At 31.2% G+C, this 14354-nt stretch overlaps 1 protein-coding gene across 1 annotated transcript in view; it reads left to right on the top strand.

Moving 5' to 3' along the window:
- Nucleotides 1–255: 255 nt before the first annotated feature.
- Nucleotides 256–14354, top strand: part of LOC132725494 (elongation factor G, mitochondrial-like) — a 29543-nt gene continuing 15444 nt past the window's right edge. The window contains exons 1-6 of the mRNA XM_060710631.1: nt 256–422; nt 1752–1796; nt 6325–6447; nt 6835–6967; nt 10868–10986; nt 13574–13731. Coding sequence (XP_060566614.1) covers nt 363–422; nt 1752–1796; nt 6325–6447; nt 6835–6967; nt 10868–10986; nt 13574–13731 — 638 coding nt within the window. The 5' untranslated portion in view covers nt 256–362. The remainder of the gene's footprint in view (nt 423–1751; nt 1797–6324; nt 6448–6834; nt 6968–10867; nt 10987–13573; nt 13732–14354) is intronic.

Raw genomic sequence — 14354 nt, 5'->3', positions numbered from 1 at the left:
TAAAATTGTACGAACCTTTAGATGCAGAAATATGTTTTAATAGCTATTTTGGCTGTTGTTCTTTTTTTTCTTGTTCTGTTAACAGATGGTATGAGACCTATTAGCCAATTTTTATGATTGTAAATTATTTTATAGAACATAATTCTACGGGCTTTTTGCTATTTCGGATTTCAAAAGGGATACTGATATTTATTAACGAACTGGTCGTATTGATTCATTTCGTGAAAAAGCTTCCTATTGCACATAAGATTTCAAGCGTTTCAGGCGATAACCTTGATCATCACAACATGCGTTTCATGCACCGATTATGAAAAAAACTTTATTGCAATAATTTTCTGTATATTTGTATGAAGTAATACACAATGAAGATTCTTTTACATTCAAAACATCTGTTACAACATGGATCATTTATTTTCCGCAAGGTAAATCGTAAATTGAAGAAGATAAAATTACGTAAATTGCATTCGTTCTCAATTATGTTCGTAGCCACAATTTCAAGAATTTCAGATAATTTACATCTCTATTATAAAGTATCTAGTAATTAATCTATAACACAAAATTTGCGTCATCACTTATTAAACGTAACTGACAAAATTTCCATGTTTCGGGTGTTTACATTGATCAGATTTCACCTATCTAATCATATTATTATTTAGCCCGGTGTTCTATGATATCACGGTACTTAAATTTTAATGGAAAATATTTAATTATAAATATCATACATGAATAAGATTTTCCTTCTATTTAATAAGTGAATCTTTTCCAAAACTGTTTGTCAAAAAATTATTTCAAAAGTGTCTTTATAAACTATTTACAATGTCTGCCAATTTGGGTAATAACTTATATCAGAGGAGGTAAGTAACTACAGTATCACGGTAATCCCCAAAAATGCATGTATGGAAGGATAGATGGGTCAAAATCTTCAAGTTAAGCGAAAAACTTCCAACAGTTTTCTTGCTATAACATTCAAACTATATGAAGAGATGATATGTCAATATCAGATCTTTCCCCAGGTGCTTTAAGCACCGCGATCCAGCTGTACCTTAATCTCCAAATCAATCTCACAGGTGTGCCATGAAAGTCACCGTGGGACTTGATTTTTCCAATCCCTGTTTACAAATTTGTATAGCACGAATTGGCGTCTTTTTTGTTTATGATGACTCTATGTCTTTAATACAGTACTTAGATTTTGATGTAGCAAACATAAAAATAGCAAAAAATTTCGAACATGGGACGGGGGCCTACCCCCTCCCACACCTACTCACCATTTTTGCGAAAACTTGCCCTTTGCCTTGCAAAATTCCTGGGGAAAGGCCTGAGTATGTGTGATTGTAACATATTTTAATAGACTGTGTAAATACAATTAAGGGAAATAGTAGTCAAATATGAAGATTTTATAAAAATGTTGTCTTTCCTCAAATATATTCATAATTCACAAAATTAAATTTATTGGCAGATGAAAGTGAATTGAGTGTGCCAGTTTTAAAAATATTAGCATCATCGTGTGTTTCTTATATTCGCAGTCACAGAAAATGTAAATACCGTGATATCATAGAACCCGTGATATCACATGAACAGAGTATAAGTTTCACTGGGATACAACTTAACAGTCTGTTGAAATTTTGTGCCTCTGAAACTACCATCATTTTCAGTATGATCCTATATTTGTAGTTTTATCTGATGAACTGCTCCAAACTTTTTTATCTAATTTATTTATGATTTATTATAAATATAATTATTTTTCATTGCAGAATTATGTTTACCAAACAGCCTTGTATTCAACTAAAAAAGTTGGGGTAAGTCTGGGACACTTTAATGTTTTGTTGATTATAACTTGTCTATTTGAAGAATGGTACGCATATAATTAAAATTACATGTATATGTAATCCTAAAGATATATATATATGTGACATTCAGTCGCACCATGAATACAAGTACTACTTAAAGATTTTTAGATAGACTTTTTGATGAATAATGGAGCTATCTAGCCTATCCTACTCACCCAGTGTCATGCATGGGTTTGCCTAAAATACGAAAGTGAGATTTTTGACGAAAGTGAGCGAAAGTGACTTTAAAAATATTAATTGTAACCTTTTAATAGACTTTTACAATAAAATTGCAGTTTGTAGACGTATATTATTAGAAATTACTTATATTTATTATAAAAAATAATCATAATGATGATTTATTCGGTTTTTATTTGCATAATTTATATACACAAATTCTTATATCTTCCTTTCGCTTACTTTGAAAAATACGAAAGTGACTTATAAAATATAAAATATACCGTTTAAATTGAAATTATTTTTACTAATATTGCACAAAGTGGACGTATAATATCAGAAAATGATAATATTTACTTTCAAAGATAATCATTATGATGATTTAATCGCCATTTATTTTACATAATCTCTATACACAAGTTATATACAGAGATCTTCCTTTCGCTCGCATTGAAAAATACGAAAGTGGCTTACAAAATATCAAATATACTGTTTAAATTGAATTTATTACTAAAATTGCAATTAATTTGTAGACGTACAATATCAGAAGTCAATTATATTTATTTTTGAAAATAATCATTATGATGATTTATTCGCCCTTTATTTGCATTACACAAGTTAAAAGATCTTCCTTTCCCTCACATTGAAAAATACGAAAGTGACTTCAAAAATTCAAATATAGCGCTGAAAGACGCATGTTTTCAGAAATGAATAAAATATATTTTAAAAAAAAATCATTATAATGATTTAATATCCATGTATTTTCATAATTGCTGTATACCTGTTCTGATATCTTACTTTTGTCCACATTGAACAATACGAAAGTGACTTAATCGGACGAAAGTCAATGTCAATATTCACGATATAAATGTTTTTATAATAAAAAAATAAATGAGTCATTTTCATTATTATTCATGTTTTCATGGTAATTGACCTATAACTGATGATGAAAATGACTAGCACAAAATATATAAAAAAAAATCCTAACTTATAAAAAGATTGAACTTTACCGATATATATAATACGATATTTATAGAAATTTCCGTGGATTACTTATTTCCTTTTTTCATAGTGAAATATTATTTTAACAATGATGGGAAATTCCAAATTATTTTTAAAATTAACATGTACATTGCTCATCTACACCTGGATGAGCATATATATATAATAACTGCCACTTTAATCCGTGCAAGATATCAATGGTGGTGCAGAAGAAAGGTTAATTCAATTGTCCACTCAATAAACAACCGGGCAAGTGTCATCAGTTACATACCTATGATTGGATTATAATAATACTTTAGTGGGATTAAAGCGTCATGCGGTAACCGTCGTGATTACTATCAATTAAAGTGGATGCGAAAATGATATGACAACACGTGTTTGCACGTAAACGTATTCATACTTTATTTTGTCTTATTCGTATACATGCATTTTTAAACATATATACAACTATTCATATAAAACCTACATAAGACCATTCCATTTAAGAATTTCAAGAGACATTATAATAATGAGAAACACATTCAAGACCTATTACTGTTAGATTAGAATCAAACAGTATAATTACAATATAATATATAAACAGAATATTAAATGTTAGGTAACACCATCGTTAATCAAAAATTAAAAACTGCCCGAAAAAGACGATGTAAGAAATTGAGAACTGTACTTAAATCAGAGCCCTAACGCATAAATTGTATAATTCATGTTTTTGCCAATTATAGTTTCCATAATACATTTAATTTTTCATCTTAACATATAAAGTTTTATAAAAATGATAGTTACTATAGCTTATAACATACGTCTACAAACTGCAATATTATCATGAAATTCTATTTCAACGCTATATTTGATATTCTGAAAGTCCCAATTTCGTCAGGCTCACAGTAAGCGAAAGGAAAGATCAATGTCTGATCTTGTATAAATATTATGCTAATAAATGAAGATCAAATCATATTGATTAAAGATACTAGTTTTGATAATATACGTCTACAAACTGCATTATTAATATTAAATGTAATTTAAAACACTATATTTGATATTTTTTTAAAATCACTTTCGCTTTCCTCTCCCTAAACATTGAAAATACGAAAGTGCAAAAAAGTAAGATCTCTAAAATTGCTATATAGAAAAATGAAAATGCATGAATATTTTAAAACCTCATAATGATTTTTAAGTATTTTTTATTCATTTTGAAACTAATGCGTCTACAAAACTGTTATATTTAATATAAATTTGCAAAATAAACGGTATATTGAATGTTTTATAAGTCACTTTCGTATTTTTCAGATGTGAGCGAAAGGAAGATCTATGTATAGTTGTGCAAATAAATAGGCGATTAAATCATCCATATATAATGATTATTTTGAAAATGAATATTATTCAATTTCTGATAATATACGTCACTTTAGTATTTTTTTCAATGTGAGCGAAAGGAAGATTTCTGAACTTGTGTACAAAAATAATGGCAAATAAATAGCGGATTTAAATCATCATAATGATTATTTTTTAAAAATAAGTATCATCAAGTTTCCTGATAATATACGTCTACAAAAATTGTAATTTTAGAAAATTTCAATTAAAAACAGAATATTTAATATTTTATAAGTCACTTTCGTATTTTTTCAATGTGAGCGAAAGGAAGATATAAGAAACTTGTGTAAATAGAAATTATGCAAATTAGTAGCGATTAAATCATCATTATGATTATTTCTGTTAATAAATATAATTATTTTCTAATAATATAATCTACAAAATGCAAGTTTGTTTTAAAAGTCACTTTCGCTCACTTTCGTCAAAAATCTCACTTTCGTATTTTAGGCATACCGGTCATGCATAACAGTTTGTTTTCATTCAGTTTTTACAACGTTATGTATCTTTCAAAGAAATAGTGCAGCTACAAGTCAGGGAATTTTTTTTTGGCTTGTTTTATAGCCGATATTCGGTCATGTTCCCAGTTGAAAATAATATATTATTTCCTAAAGTGTGATTCTTTGAATTTATGTAGCCTTTTCTCTTATATAGACATGTTTTGACGGCTTTTTACCCCCCCCCCCCTTTTTTGAGGCCTCAAACAGTGAAAAAATGCCCTATTTGGACCCCAAACACAGTTTTTCGTTTGCGAAAAGTTGTTAAAAAAAGTGACTACTGTTTCGGCGCCGCCTCCATGTTATGGTACATTAGGGGGTTGCCAGAAGGGGGATGTGCCCCTTTCTGTTTTGGGGGGTTTGAAGGTGGGCGGTAGTCCCCTTCATCGCTAAGAAAATTTTGGACATGTGACAGTCTAAAAATGGCCTCAGGTGGATCTTAGGGTAACTAGTAACTGACGTTGAAAAGCCCTTTACCCTTTCTCAATTCATTGAGAAGTTGCAGCACTTTAAAATCAGTTTTGACGGAAAAAAACAATGCAAAATAGTGATTTTTCGCAATTTTGAGACGTCCCCCCGTTGCCATGGTAACAGGGAATTTACGACTGCACTTGCTGTTACAGAGGCTATGGTTCAGTCAACATTTGTGCCAAGTTTCATAGTATTGAAGCATTTTTCATAGTTTCAAAGCAGTTTGAACTTGTAACAGGAGGCTTTTCAATGAAAACACAATATGCCCATGGGGTAAAAAGTTAATCACTACAAAATTTAAGTCATGCATTTTCCCAATTTTTAACAAAACATGGCTGAAATGTATGTGTCATGTTCCCAAAATCCTGGAAATAAAAACCTGCAAGTATTGTCAGTATTGTCAGTATTAGCAGTGCATTACATTTAAGTTTGTTTTCTCAAAAACAAAGTTATTCACTTCAAACTTGATATACATAATACATGTTCACTGTCACTTTCAAAGTGTGGCATCATTTCAAAAAGGGCAGTTAATTTAAAAAAAATATTTTTACAAAGTGATGCCCCTTTTCCAATATGCTTTAATTATGCTATCCAGCACTGAGAAAAGTTGAGCTTGCTGTCTGGGGATAGGTTATGTTTTATTTTAAATTTATGTCATAATGATATGATGTTGAAGAGGAAAATATATTTTTTGATATGCAATGGGTATGAACTATAATTATTTTGTTCGTAAATTTTAATGAAATGTTATTTAACAGATTTATCTATACTGGTTTTAAGTTTTCTTCTTTGAGGGGTGTTCAGAATAATTTGCATTATGAAGAAATAGATAAAGTTTAACTTTATTTAAAAATCATATTTATTTCATTAAAGAGATGAAGTTAAATGCTACTGATTTAGACATAAATGTGAGACCCCTGTCTTAGAAGTGGTCCGTCTAATAGACAAGTAAATAACCTGTTTTAAATGTTATCTGATAATAGGAAGTGATAAAAGATGTAAACAGAATCCGGAATATTGGTATATCTGCTCACATTGACTCAGGAAAGACAACTCTTACCGAGCGACTTCTATTTTACACAGGGCAGGTCGATGAAATGCATGAGGTATGTCATTAGAGTAACGTTGTTATTTTTTTTTCATTTGCAATATATTGTTATGCTTCCTGGAAAAACGAATGATAAATGTTTGAAGAATTGACCTTTTGAGAGTTTTTATGATTTTGTTTTCATTATACAGTGTATAGTTAATAAATATTATCAAAATGTGTTTTACATAACAAGAAGAAAACCATAATATTAAAACCACATTTGGCCTAAGATATGTTATTTCATATGTTATAGAAGAGTGACATCACTCTTAAAAATCCAAGACATATGACAAGATTCCGACAAGATTACTTTCTATCTTTTTATTATAAGAGAGGAAATCATGTAATAACATACAGTCTTTGACCTTACAAAATTTTGATAAAGAATCTGTCTCTTATAAAGGTGAAAGGTAAGGATCAAGTAGGTGCTAAGATGGACTTCATGGAATTAGAGCGACAACGTGGGATAACCATACAGTCTGCCGCGACATTTGTCATGTGGAAAGATGTCAATATTAACATAATTGACACACCTGGTATGTGACAACTTTCTTATTCAAGTTTGATCCCCAGTTGCTTCATTGTAAATTATATATTTTATTTTTCTTATCCTTCCCAATACTTTTAAAGATTGAATACTTCTTAAGCCTATGCTAGGTTGCTTGAGAAATGTTTGCACATTACATTATATTTAATGAACAGATGCATGTTCAGTGAACTGAGTTTGCAATTGTCAACTATTACCTTTCATGAGCAGACCTAGTACAACCGAATCTGCAACTGTGATAACAGTCACAATGTCAAGGAAGCAGTCATCTTGTATAACTTTAAGCACATTTCTAGGTCCCCAAAAAGGGAGGTTTAGTTTGACATGTACATAAATAGGGGAGACTATAGAACATTAACTTTTTATGCCCCCACAATGTGGGAGCTTATAGCGTTGCACTTGTCCGTCCGTCCGTCCGTCAGTCCGTCCGTACGTCCCGAAATCTTGTGAACGCAACTCCTTCTTAAACCAGATGGCAGATTTGCTTAAACTTACAGGGATGAACAACCTTAATGTGTAGATGGTAGTAAAGGAAGGAATTTTCGCTGCGACCAAATTTAACAGAATTATGGCCCTTTGTTGATTTTTCACTAGATACTATGAAAGAAAATTTGTGAACACAACTCCTCTTAAACCGGATGGCAGATTTTGCTTAAACTTACAGGGATAAACAACCCTTAAGGTGTAGATGGCAGTAAAGGAAGGAATTTTTGCTGCGACCAAATTTAACAGAATTATGGCCCTTTGATGATTTTTTCACTCTTATACTATGTAGAAATTTTGTGAACGCAACTCTCTTAAACTGGATGGCAGATTTGCTTAAACTTACCAGGGATGAACAACCTTAAGGTGTAGATGGTAGTAAAGGAAGGAATTTTCGCTGCGACCAAATTTTACAGAATTATGGCCCTTTGTTGATTTTTTCACTATATACTATGTAGAAAATTTTGTGAATGCAACTCCTCTTAAACCGGATGGCAGATTTTGCTTAACTTCCAGGGATGAACAACTTTAATGTGTAGATGGTAGTAACGGAAGGAATTTTTGCTGCACACCAAATTTAACAGAATTATGGCACTTTTTTTTCATTATATACTATATTAGAAATTTTTGTGAACGCAACTCCTCTTAAACCGGATGGCAGATTTTGCTTAAACTTCCAGGGATTAACAACCTTAATGTGTAGATCATAGTAAAGGAAGGATTTTTTGCTGCGACCAAATTTAACAGAATTATGGCCCTTTGTTGATTTTTAGTTTTCAACTTGTGGCACATGTAGTCCAAAAAATATTTGACCTTGAGTCATAAGATTGACAGAACAGTGGCGTGTGGGGGCATCAGTGTCCTATGGACACATTTCTAGTTTATGAGGAAAGGACAGTGTCACTTACTGAGAGCAGGTTAGTGCTTGGGGTTACTGTATGCCTGAAATATAAATGTAGTAAAAAAGCCAAATAACTTATTTCCTTATTTTCAGAAGAAGTTTTGATAACATGTTTAATCATGTATTTAACTATATATATATAATAAATAAAAAGTTTCATTAAAAACTGTCTTGAATGTTATGTTAATGTCCATCACGCTTAATTGCATCATTTCAGGATCATGTGGGATTTTTTTACAGCTAGAGGTGAGCGTGCATTGAGAGTTTTAGATGGTGCAGTGCTAGTTTTATGTGGGGTGGGTCGGGGTTACAAGAGATCAACACTGTACTGTGAATAGACAAGATGAAGCGATATAAATAGTACCATTGTTATAGCATTCATTAACAAACTAGACAGAGGGGGGACGCAATTACTCCAAATACGTGTTTCTACATACAGATTAGATCTAAGTTAAACCATCAATGCAGCATTCTCTACGATCTACCTATCGGACTAGAAGACAAACATGATCAGGCATTTGTTGACTTAGGTAAAATGCAAACGCAGTGTACTTTTTAAAGACCCACATCGGTATGAATGTTAGTGGATGGATGACAATTCCAGTAATACCTGCAAGAAATTTCTGTGAGCAAAAGACACAGAAAACTGATAGGTAAGGATTTATTTTTTAGCTGGACAACTATTCAAAGAATTAGCAGAGCTATTGTACTCACCCAGGTGTCACCGTTGTTATCATACTTTGGTTAAGTTTTTGCATACAGGGATGTTCTAGTGTCTCAAAAATTACAGAAGGGAATTGGTTAAAACTTCAGACACTTATTTAAGACCAAAACCCATTACTCAAACTGGGTTTTGGCAGAGTTATAACCCTTTTTGGACTTAAAAGAGTCAAAATTATTCAGGCTCTTGCTCTACTATCAAAAACTGGATCACGCTGTCCTATTGCCAGCTCTTGGTTTTTTTTTCTTTCTGACCCAATAAAATCAAGATTATATTACATGTATTTATTTGGTAAATTTAACAAGCAATAGTGCTTAGAGTCACATGGTATTGAAATTCTTGTCGCCAATAGATATTATTGTCATTTGAAATATTTGAAAGAAAAATTCAGTAACAAGTATTTGATTTGTTAAAAGGCAATAAGTCTAAAAACCATGTCTCTGGCACTGTCTTCTTTAACGATGGAATGCTTTCAGTAACCTATTAGACAATATTGGATTAGTATATTATTCATGGGATTTTGAGAAAAGCTCATTCGGAAGGTAATTGGCCTGTTGCTTTACACTACAATAGTATATGGCAGAATACTTCTTTCTTTCAAAACAGTAGAATAATAAGCTAACAAATGAATTAATTTGTGAAAAATTTTTGGATAAATATTTCTGTAATTTACCTTTTTGTAACAGAAAATGCATTTGCAAATGCTGATGAAACCTGGAGAGATGTTTCTTGAGGGACAGGAGCCACAAACGCAAGACATTATGGTAAGCAAATGGGAAAATCACTTATCATCAAGCCCAATTCTTTGGACTTGTTCACATGCTATACAGATACATTCTTACATGTATACAGTATGTGAAAGTATCTTTTTTTATGTCTCCATAAAAAACTTAATTTAACGCCTTAAGATATTGATACTTTCACAAAACTGCAGCACAAAAACAATCTTTGCATGGTGTCTTAGGGAGGTCTGTAGGCCCAATATGACTGACTTAAATCATTTTTTCGCTGTAAAACTTTAGTAAACCCTTTGTTGTGTGGAATAAAAACCCAAAATACCGCCTCAAAATGATAGTGCTTGTGAGTCTTTATTAACTTTAAAGTTACAATAGTATCAGGTACAGACAATGGTAGGTGAATAGCTTGCAACTCTTTTTATCTCTTGACTAATCGAAGAATAGGGATATACTTATTGTTACTCACCCTGGTGTAGGCGTCCCATGTCACAATGGTTAAGTTTTTTAACAAGATGCGTTGCTGGTAGTTAAACCTGTGATCAAAGGTCCACCTAAAAGGAGAACCAAAAAAAAGTCTTTTTAGACAACTGGCCTTTAATTTTTGGAGTAACTATCTGTTTATTAAATCAATGATTAGTTTTATAATTGTCAGGGTCCATTTTTGTTCAGAGGTGGTCTTTAACAGCAAGTTTGGTCACTACACTGGAAATCGAATACAGATTCATTCTATTTTTTAAACATCTTTGTTTAGTTCATTTGGAATGAATCACCCTGGATTTGAGGATTTTCCCAATTCACTGATATAATCCCCAAAAATAACATTGTATTATGTTCTCTCTCTGTTACAGGCTTTCAAAGCGGCCCTACTTTTCCTTATTTTTCTTATTTTCCCTAACTTTTTTTTGTTTGACCCTACTTTTCCCCTACTTTTTTTCTTGAAATCCTATATCCTACTTTTTTAAAAAAAAAGCTCGAGGTAATTGATAAAAACTCCAGTATAAGTTAGTATTAGCATTGATTTTGATAATCTTATCTCAAATTTATTAGAATCAGATTTTAATTGTAGGAAAAAGTTGATGGAAGTAGGTCACAATCAGGTGGTGCAAGATGGGTTCCATGATGAGGATGGTTGGAAAGCTGACATGGCAGAATCAGCGACTTTAGGTGTGAGTTGCTTCTAATAGAAAATATTACCTTAGTGTTCAAATTATTTTTTATGTTTCAATTTTCAAAATTTCTATAAAATATGTTTTTGTATACACAGCTAGCCTCTCAATTGTTTTCATTTCAAAAATTATAAAATATGTTTTTGTACACAGACTAGTTTCTCAATTGTTTCATTTCAAAATCATGATATGTTTTTGGGTACACAGACTACCTTCTCAATTGTTTCATTTCAAAATATATAAATGATTTGTACCAAAGACTAGCTTCTCATTGTTTCATTTCAAAATTATAATATGTTTTTGTACACAGACTAGCTTCTCAATTGTTTCATTTCAAAATTATAATATGTTTTTGTACACAGACTAGCTTCTCAATTGTTTCATTTCAAAATCATGATATGTTTTTGTACACAGACTAGCTTCTCAATTGTTTCATTTCAAAATCATAATATGTTTTTGTACACAGACTAGCTTCTCAATTGTTTCATTTCAAAATCAAATGATATGTTTTTGTACACAGACTAGCTTCTCAATTGTTTCATTTCAAAATTTATAAAAATGATTTGTACAAAGACTAGCTTCTCAATTGTTTCATTTTCAAAATTATTTAATATGTTTTTGTACACAGACTAGCTTCTCAATTGTTTCATTTCAAAATCATAATATGTTTTTGTACACAGACTAGCTTCTCAATTGTTTCATTTCAAAATCATGATATGTTTTTGTACACAGACTAGCTTCTCAATTGTTTCATTTTCAAAATTATAAAATGATTGTGTACAAAGACTAGCTTCTCAATTGTTTCATTTTCAAAATTATAATATGTTTTTGTACACAGACTAGCTTCTCAATTGTTTCATTTCAAAATCATAATATGTTTTTGTACACAGACTAGCTTCTCAATTGTTTCATTTCAAAATCATAATATGTTTTTGTACACAGACTAGCTTCTCAATTGTTTCATTTCAAAATTATAATATGTTTTGTCAGGGCTACAGATAACATTTTGTGTATATTGGGTGATCACCTCTTGTTTTGTGATCTTTTGGGTTTTTTCTATTTTCTTAGAGTTATTTCTGTATTTTTTACCCTACCCTCTCTAACCAATTTGGGTTTTAAAGCAAATGTTCATGTATATTACCCAAAATTTCTGACCTTCATTGTAGTACTGTTGTAGGTTTTGTATGGTAATAAAAAAGCTACTTACTGCTATGCTTTATGGTTTATTGGCCTAGGAGATTTCCAAGCTGCCTGATATGATTTAAAAGGTTAAAACAGACTGAAACAGTATGATCTGCCTGATGTACAGCATTAAGTATAACTTATGTCTTTACCCACCAGTTCCAATGTAGTTTGCATAATAAGAAGTTTATTTACTTTTCTTACCCTTATTATTATTTCTATTGCTTTTTTTTGACATTTTAATTGGGTAATTACGCAATACGCATGTTATCTGCAGCCCTGTTTTGTACAGAAGACTAGCTCCTCAATTGTTTCATTTCAAAATTATTATTATGTTTTTGTACACAGACTAGCTTCTCAATGTTTCCCAATGATGCTTTGCTGAGGACAATACTTGCCAACATCTTTGAGAGCATTATATAGATTTTAGGCAATGTTTGGCATATTGGCAAGTATTGAAGTTTGCTCACTGTGATCATTTTGTCCTGAACTTTTCATTGAATGAAAGATACTGGAAAAATATGTAGTGAGTGTTTCTGAAAAATATGTATGCCTTAATTAGATAGAATTTGATAGCTTTAATATGTTGGGGGATTAATTAATACATTATGAACTGTAAATCCTTGCTTTGATTTGTCAGTTTTGCATGTACTAACTTTGCATACTAAACTGTTCTGTACTTGTATATATCTTAAAAATTTACTTTTGATTGTTACAAGTATCTATTTTGCATGCCCATGTAAACTCCATGCATAAAACTAGGATGCTAGTAAACGCTTTGCTTTTTTTTACATTTACTCCTTTTCATTTTCTATTGTGTTATAATGCTAGTTAAAAAATCATGTTTTAACACCTATCCTTGTTCTAGTCTGTGTTTCACATATTATGCTAGCTAAAACCATATTTTTTGCACATAACATTTTTCTAGATTGTATTTTGTAACAACCATGTTATCTTAAACAAGGTTTTAACACATTTCCTGTTTTTAGTCTGTGTACAAAAAAACATGCTTACTTAATGTTTAATGTTGCTAATAGTTTGTGTTCTGACATATTCATTGTTAATAGTTTTCTGTTATTATTTGGAATTGGATCTAATGAAAAAATATCAATTCCAGGTTCATGCCCAGATCCATCCTGTTGTGGAATCCCTATTTAGACACTGGTGACTGGTTTCCTAAATGAAGAAAATGCCATGGATACTAGTTGATAAGGGTCTGTATTTGTTTTTGTATCAACTTTGGAAAAAAGGTGAGTAGAGAGTCCTACTTTCCCTACTTTTAGGCTCTGAAAATCCCTACTTTTCCCTACTTTTTAACAAAAAAAATCCTACTTTTATCCCTACTTTTTTGTTATTGGCCACTTGAAAGCCTGCTGTTAGCAATTTTTATGTTTTCAATTTGCAGGACGCAATACGACGAGCGACTTTAAAGAGAGAGTTTACACCAGTTATGTTAGGGACAGCATTAAAGAACAAAGGGGTGCAGCCACTCTTGAATGGAATTCTAGACTTTTTACCTAATCCATCAGAGGTCACCAATTATTGTTTGGACAATAGTTCTGGGTAAGTTTTGTGCTACAATTTAAGCAGCTTTCAGTTTTTCTTAAGGTTAAATATCTTATTTTTAGATAAATCGTTTCATATATTTGTCAAACCAAAAGAATTAAGGTGGAAAATATGCCGTTTTTTTAAATACATAAATAATAAGGAAACCCTCGATACCTCTTATCTACCAGTCCACTCTCTATATGTAAGTAAGTAAAGCGGACGCTTCATTTTCTGCTCTTCTATTTTTAGAAACGAACAACACTGTTGTGTTATAAATAGCTCTCGGGACACTGTGTTGAAGGTTAAACAGTGATATGATGTACTTTTCTAAGATAAAGTTACTTAAATACTTAGTTTGAAACAACACAGAATTGTCTTTCCAACAAGAAATAAAAGCCGAAGGTCACTTTAAGAGATTGTCCTATTCAAATTGATAGAAAAATAACAAAGTAATAAGAGATGTTATAACATAGTGTCTGTTGTTATCCACAATGTTTGTATTATGTGAGAATTGTAAGTAAAATATTACTATTACACATATTGTACATGGATATATCACATATTAACACAACACTTTTACTGTTTAAATCTAGATATGTCAATTTTACAAATTTGATGGCGTTTAGGTTTATAAAATC

Source organism: Ruditapes philippinarum, unplaced genomic scaffold, assembly GCF_026571515.1.
Source record: "Ruditapes philippinarum isolate M1 unplaced genomic scaffold, ASM2657151v2 ctg3670_1_1_1_1, whole genome shotgun sequence".
Lineage (NCBI taxonomy): Eukaryota > Metazoa > Mollusca > Bivalvia > Venerida > Veneridae > Ruditapes > Ruditapes philippinarum.
Note: the sequence above shows the minus strand (reverse complement) of the source record. Positions and strands in the feature narration are given on the sequence as shown.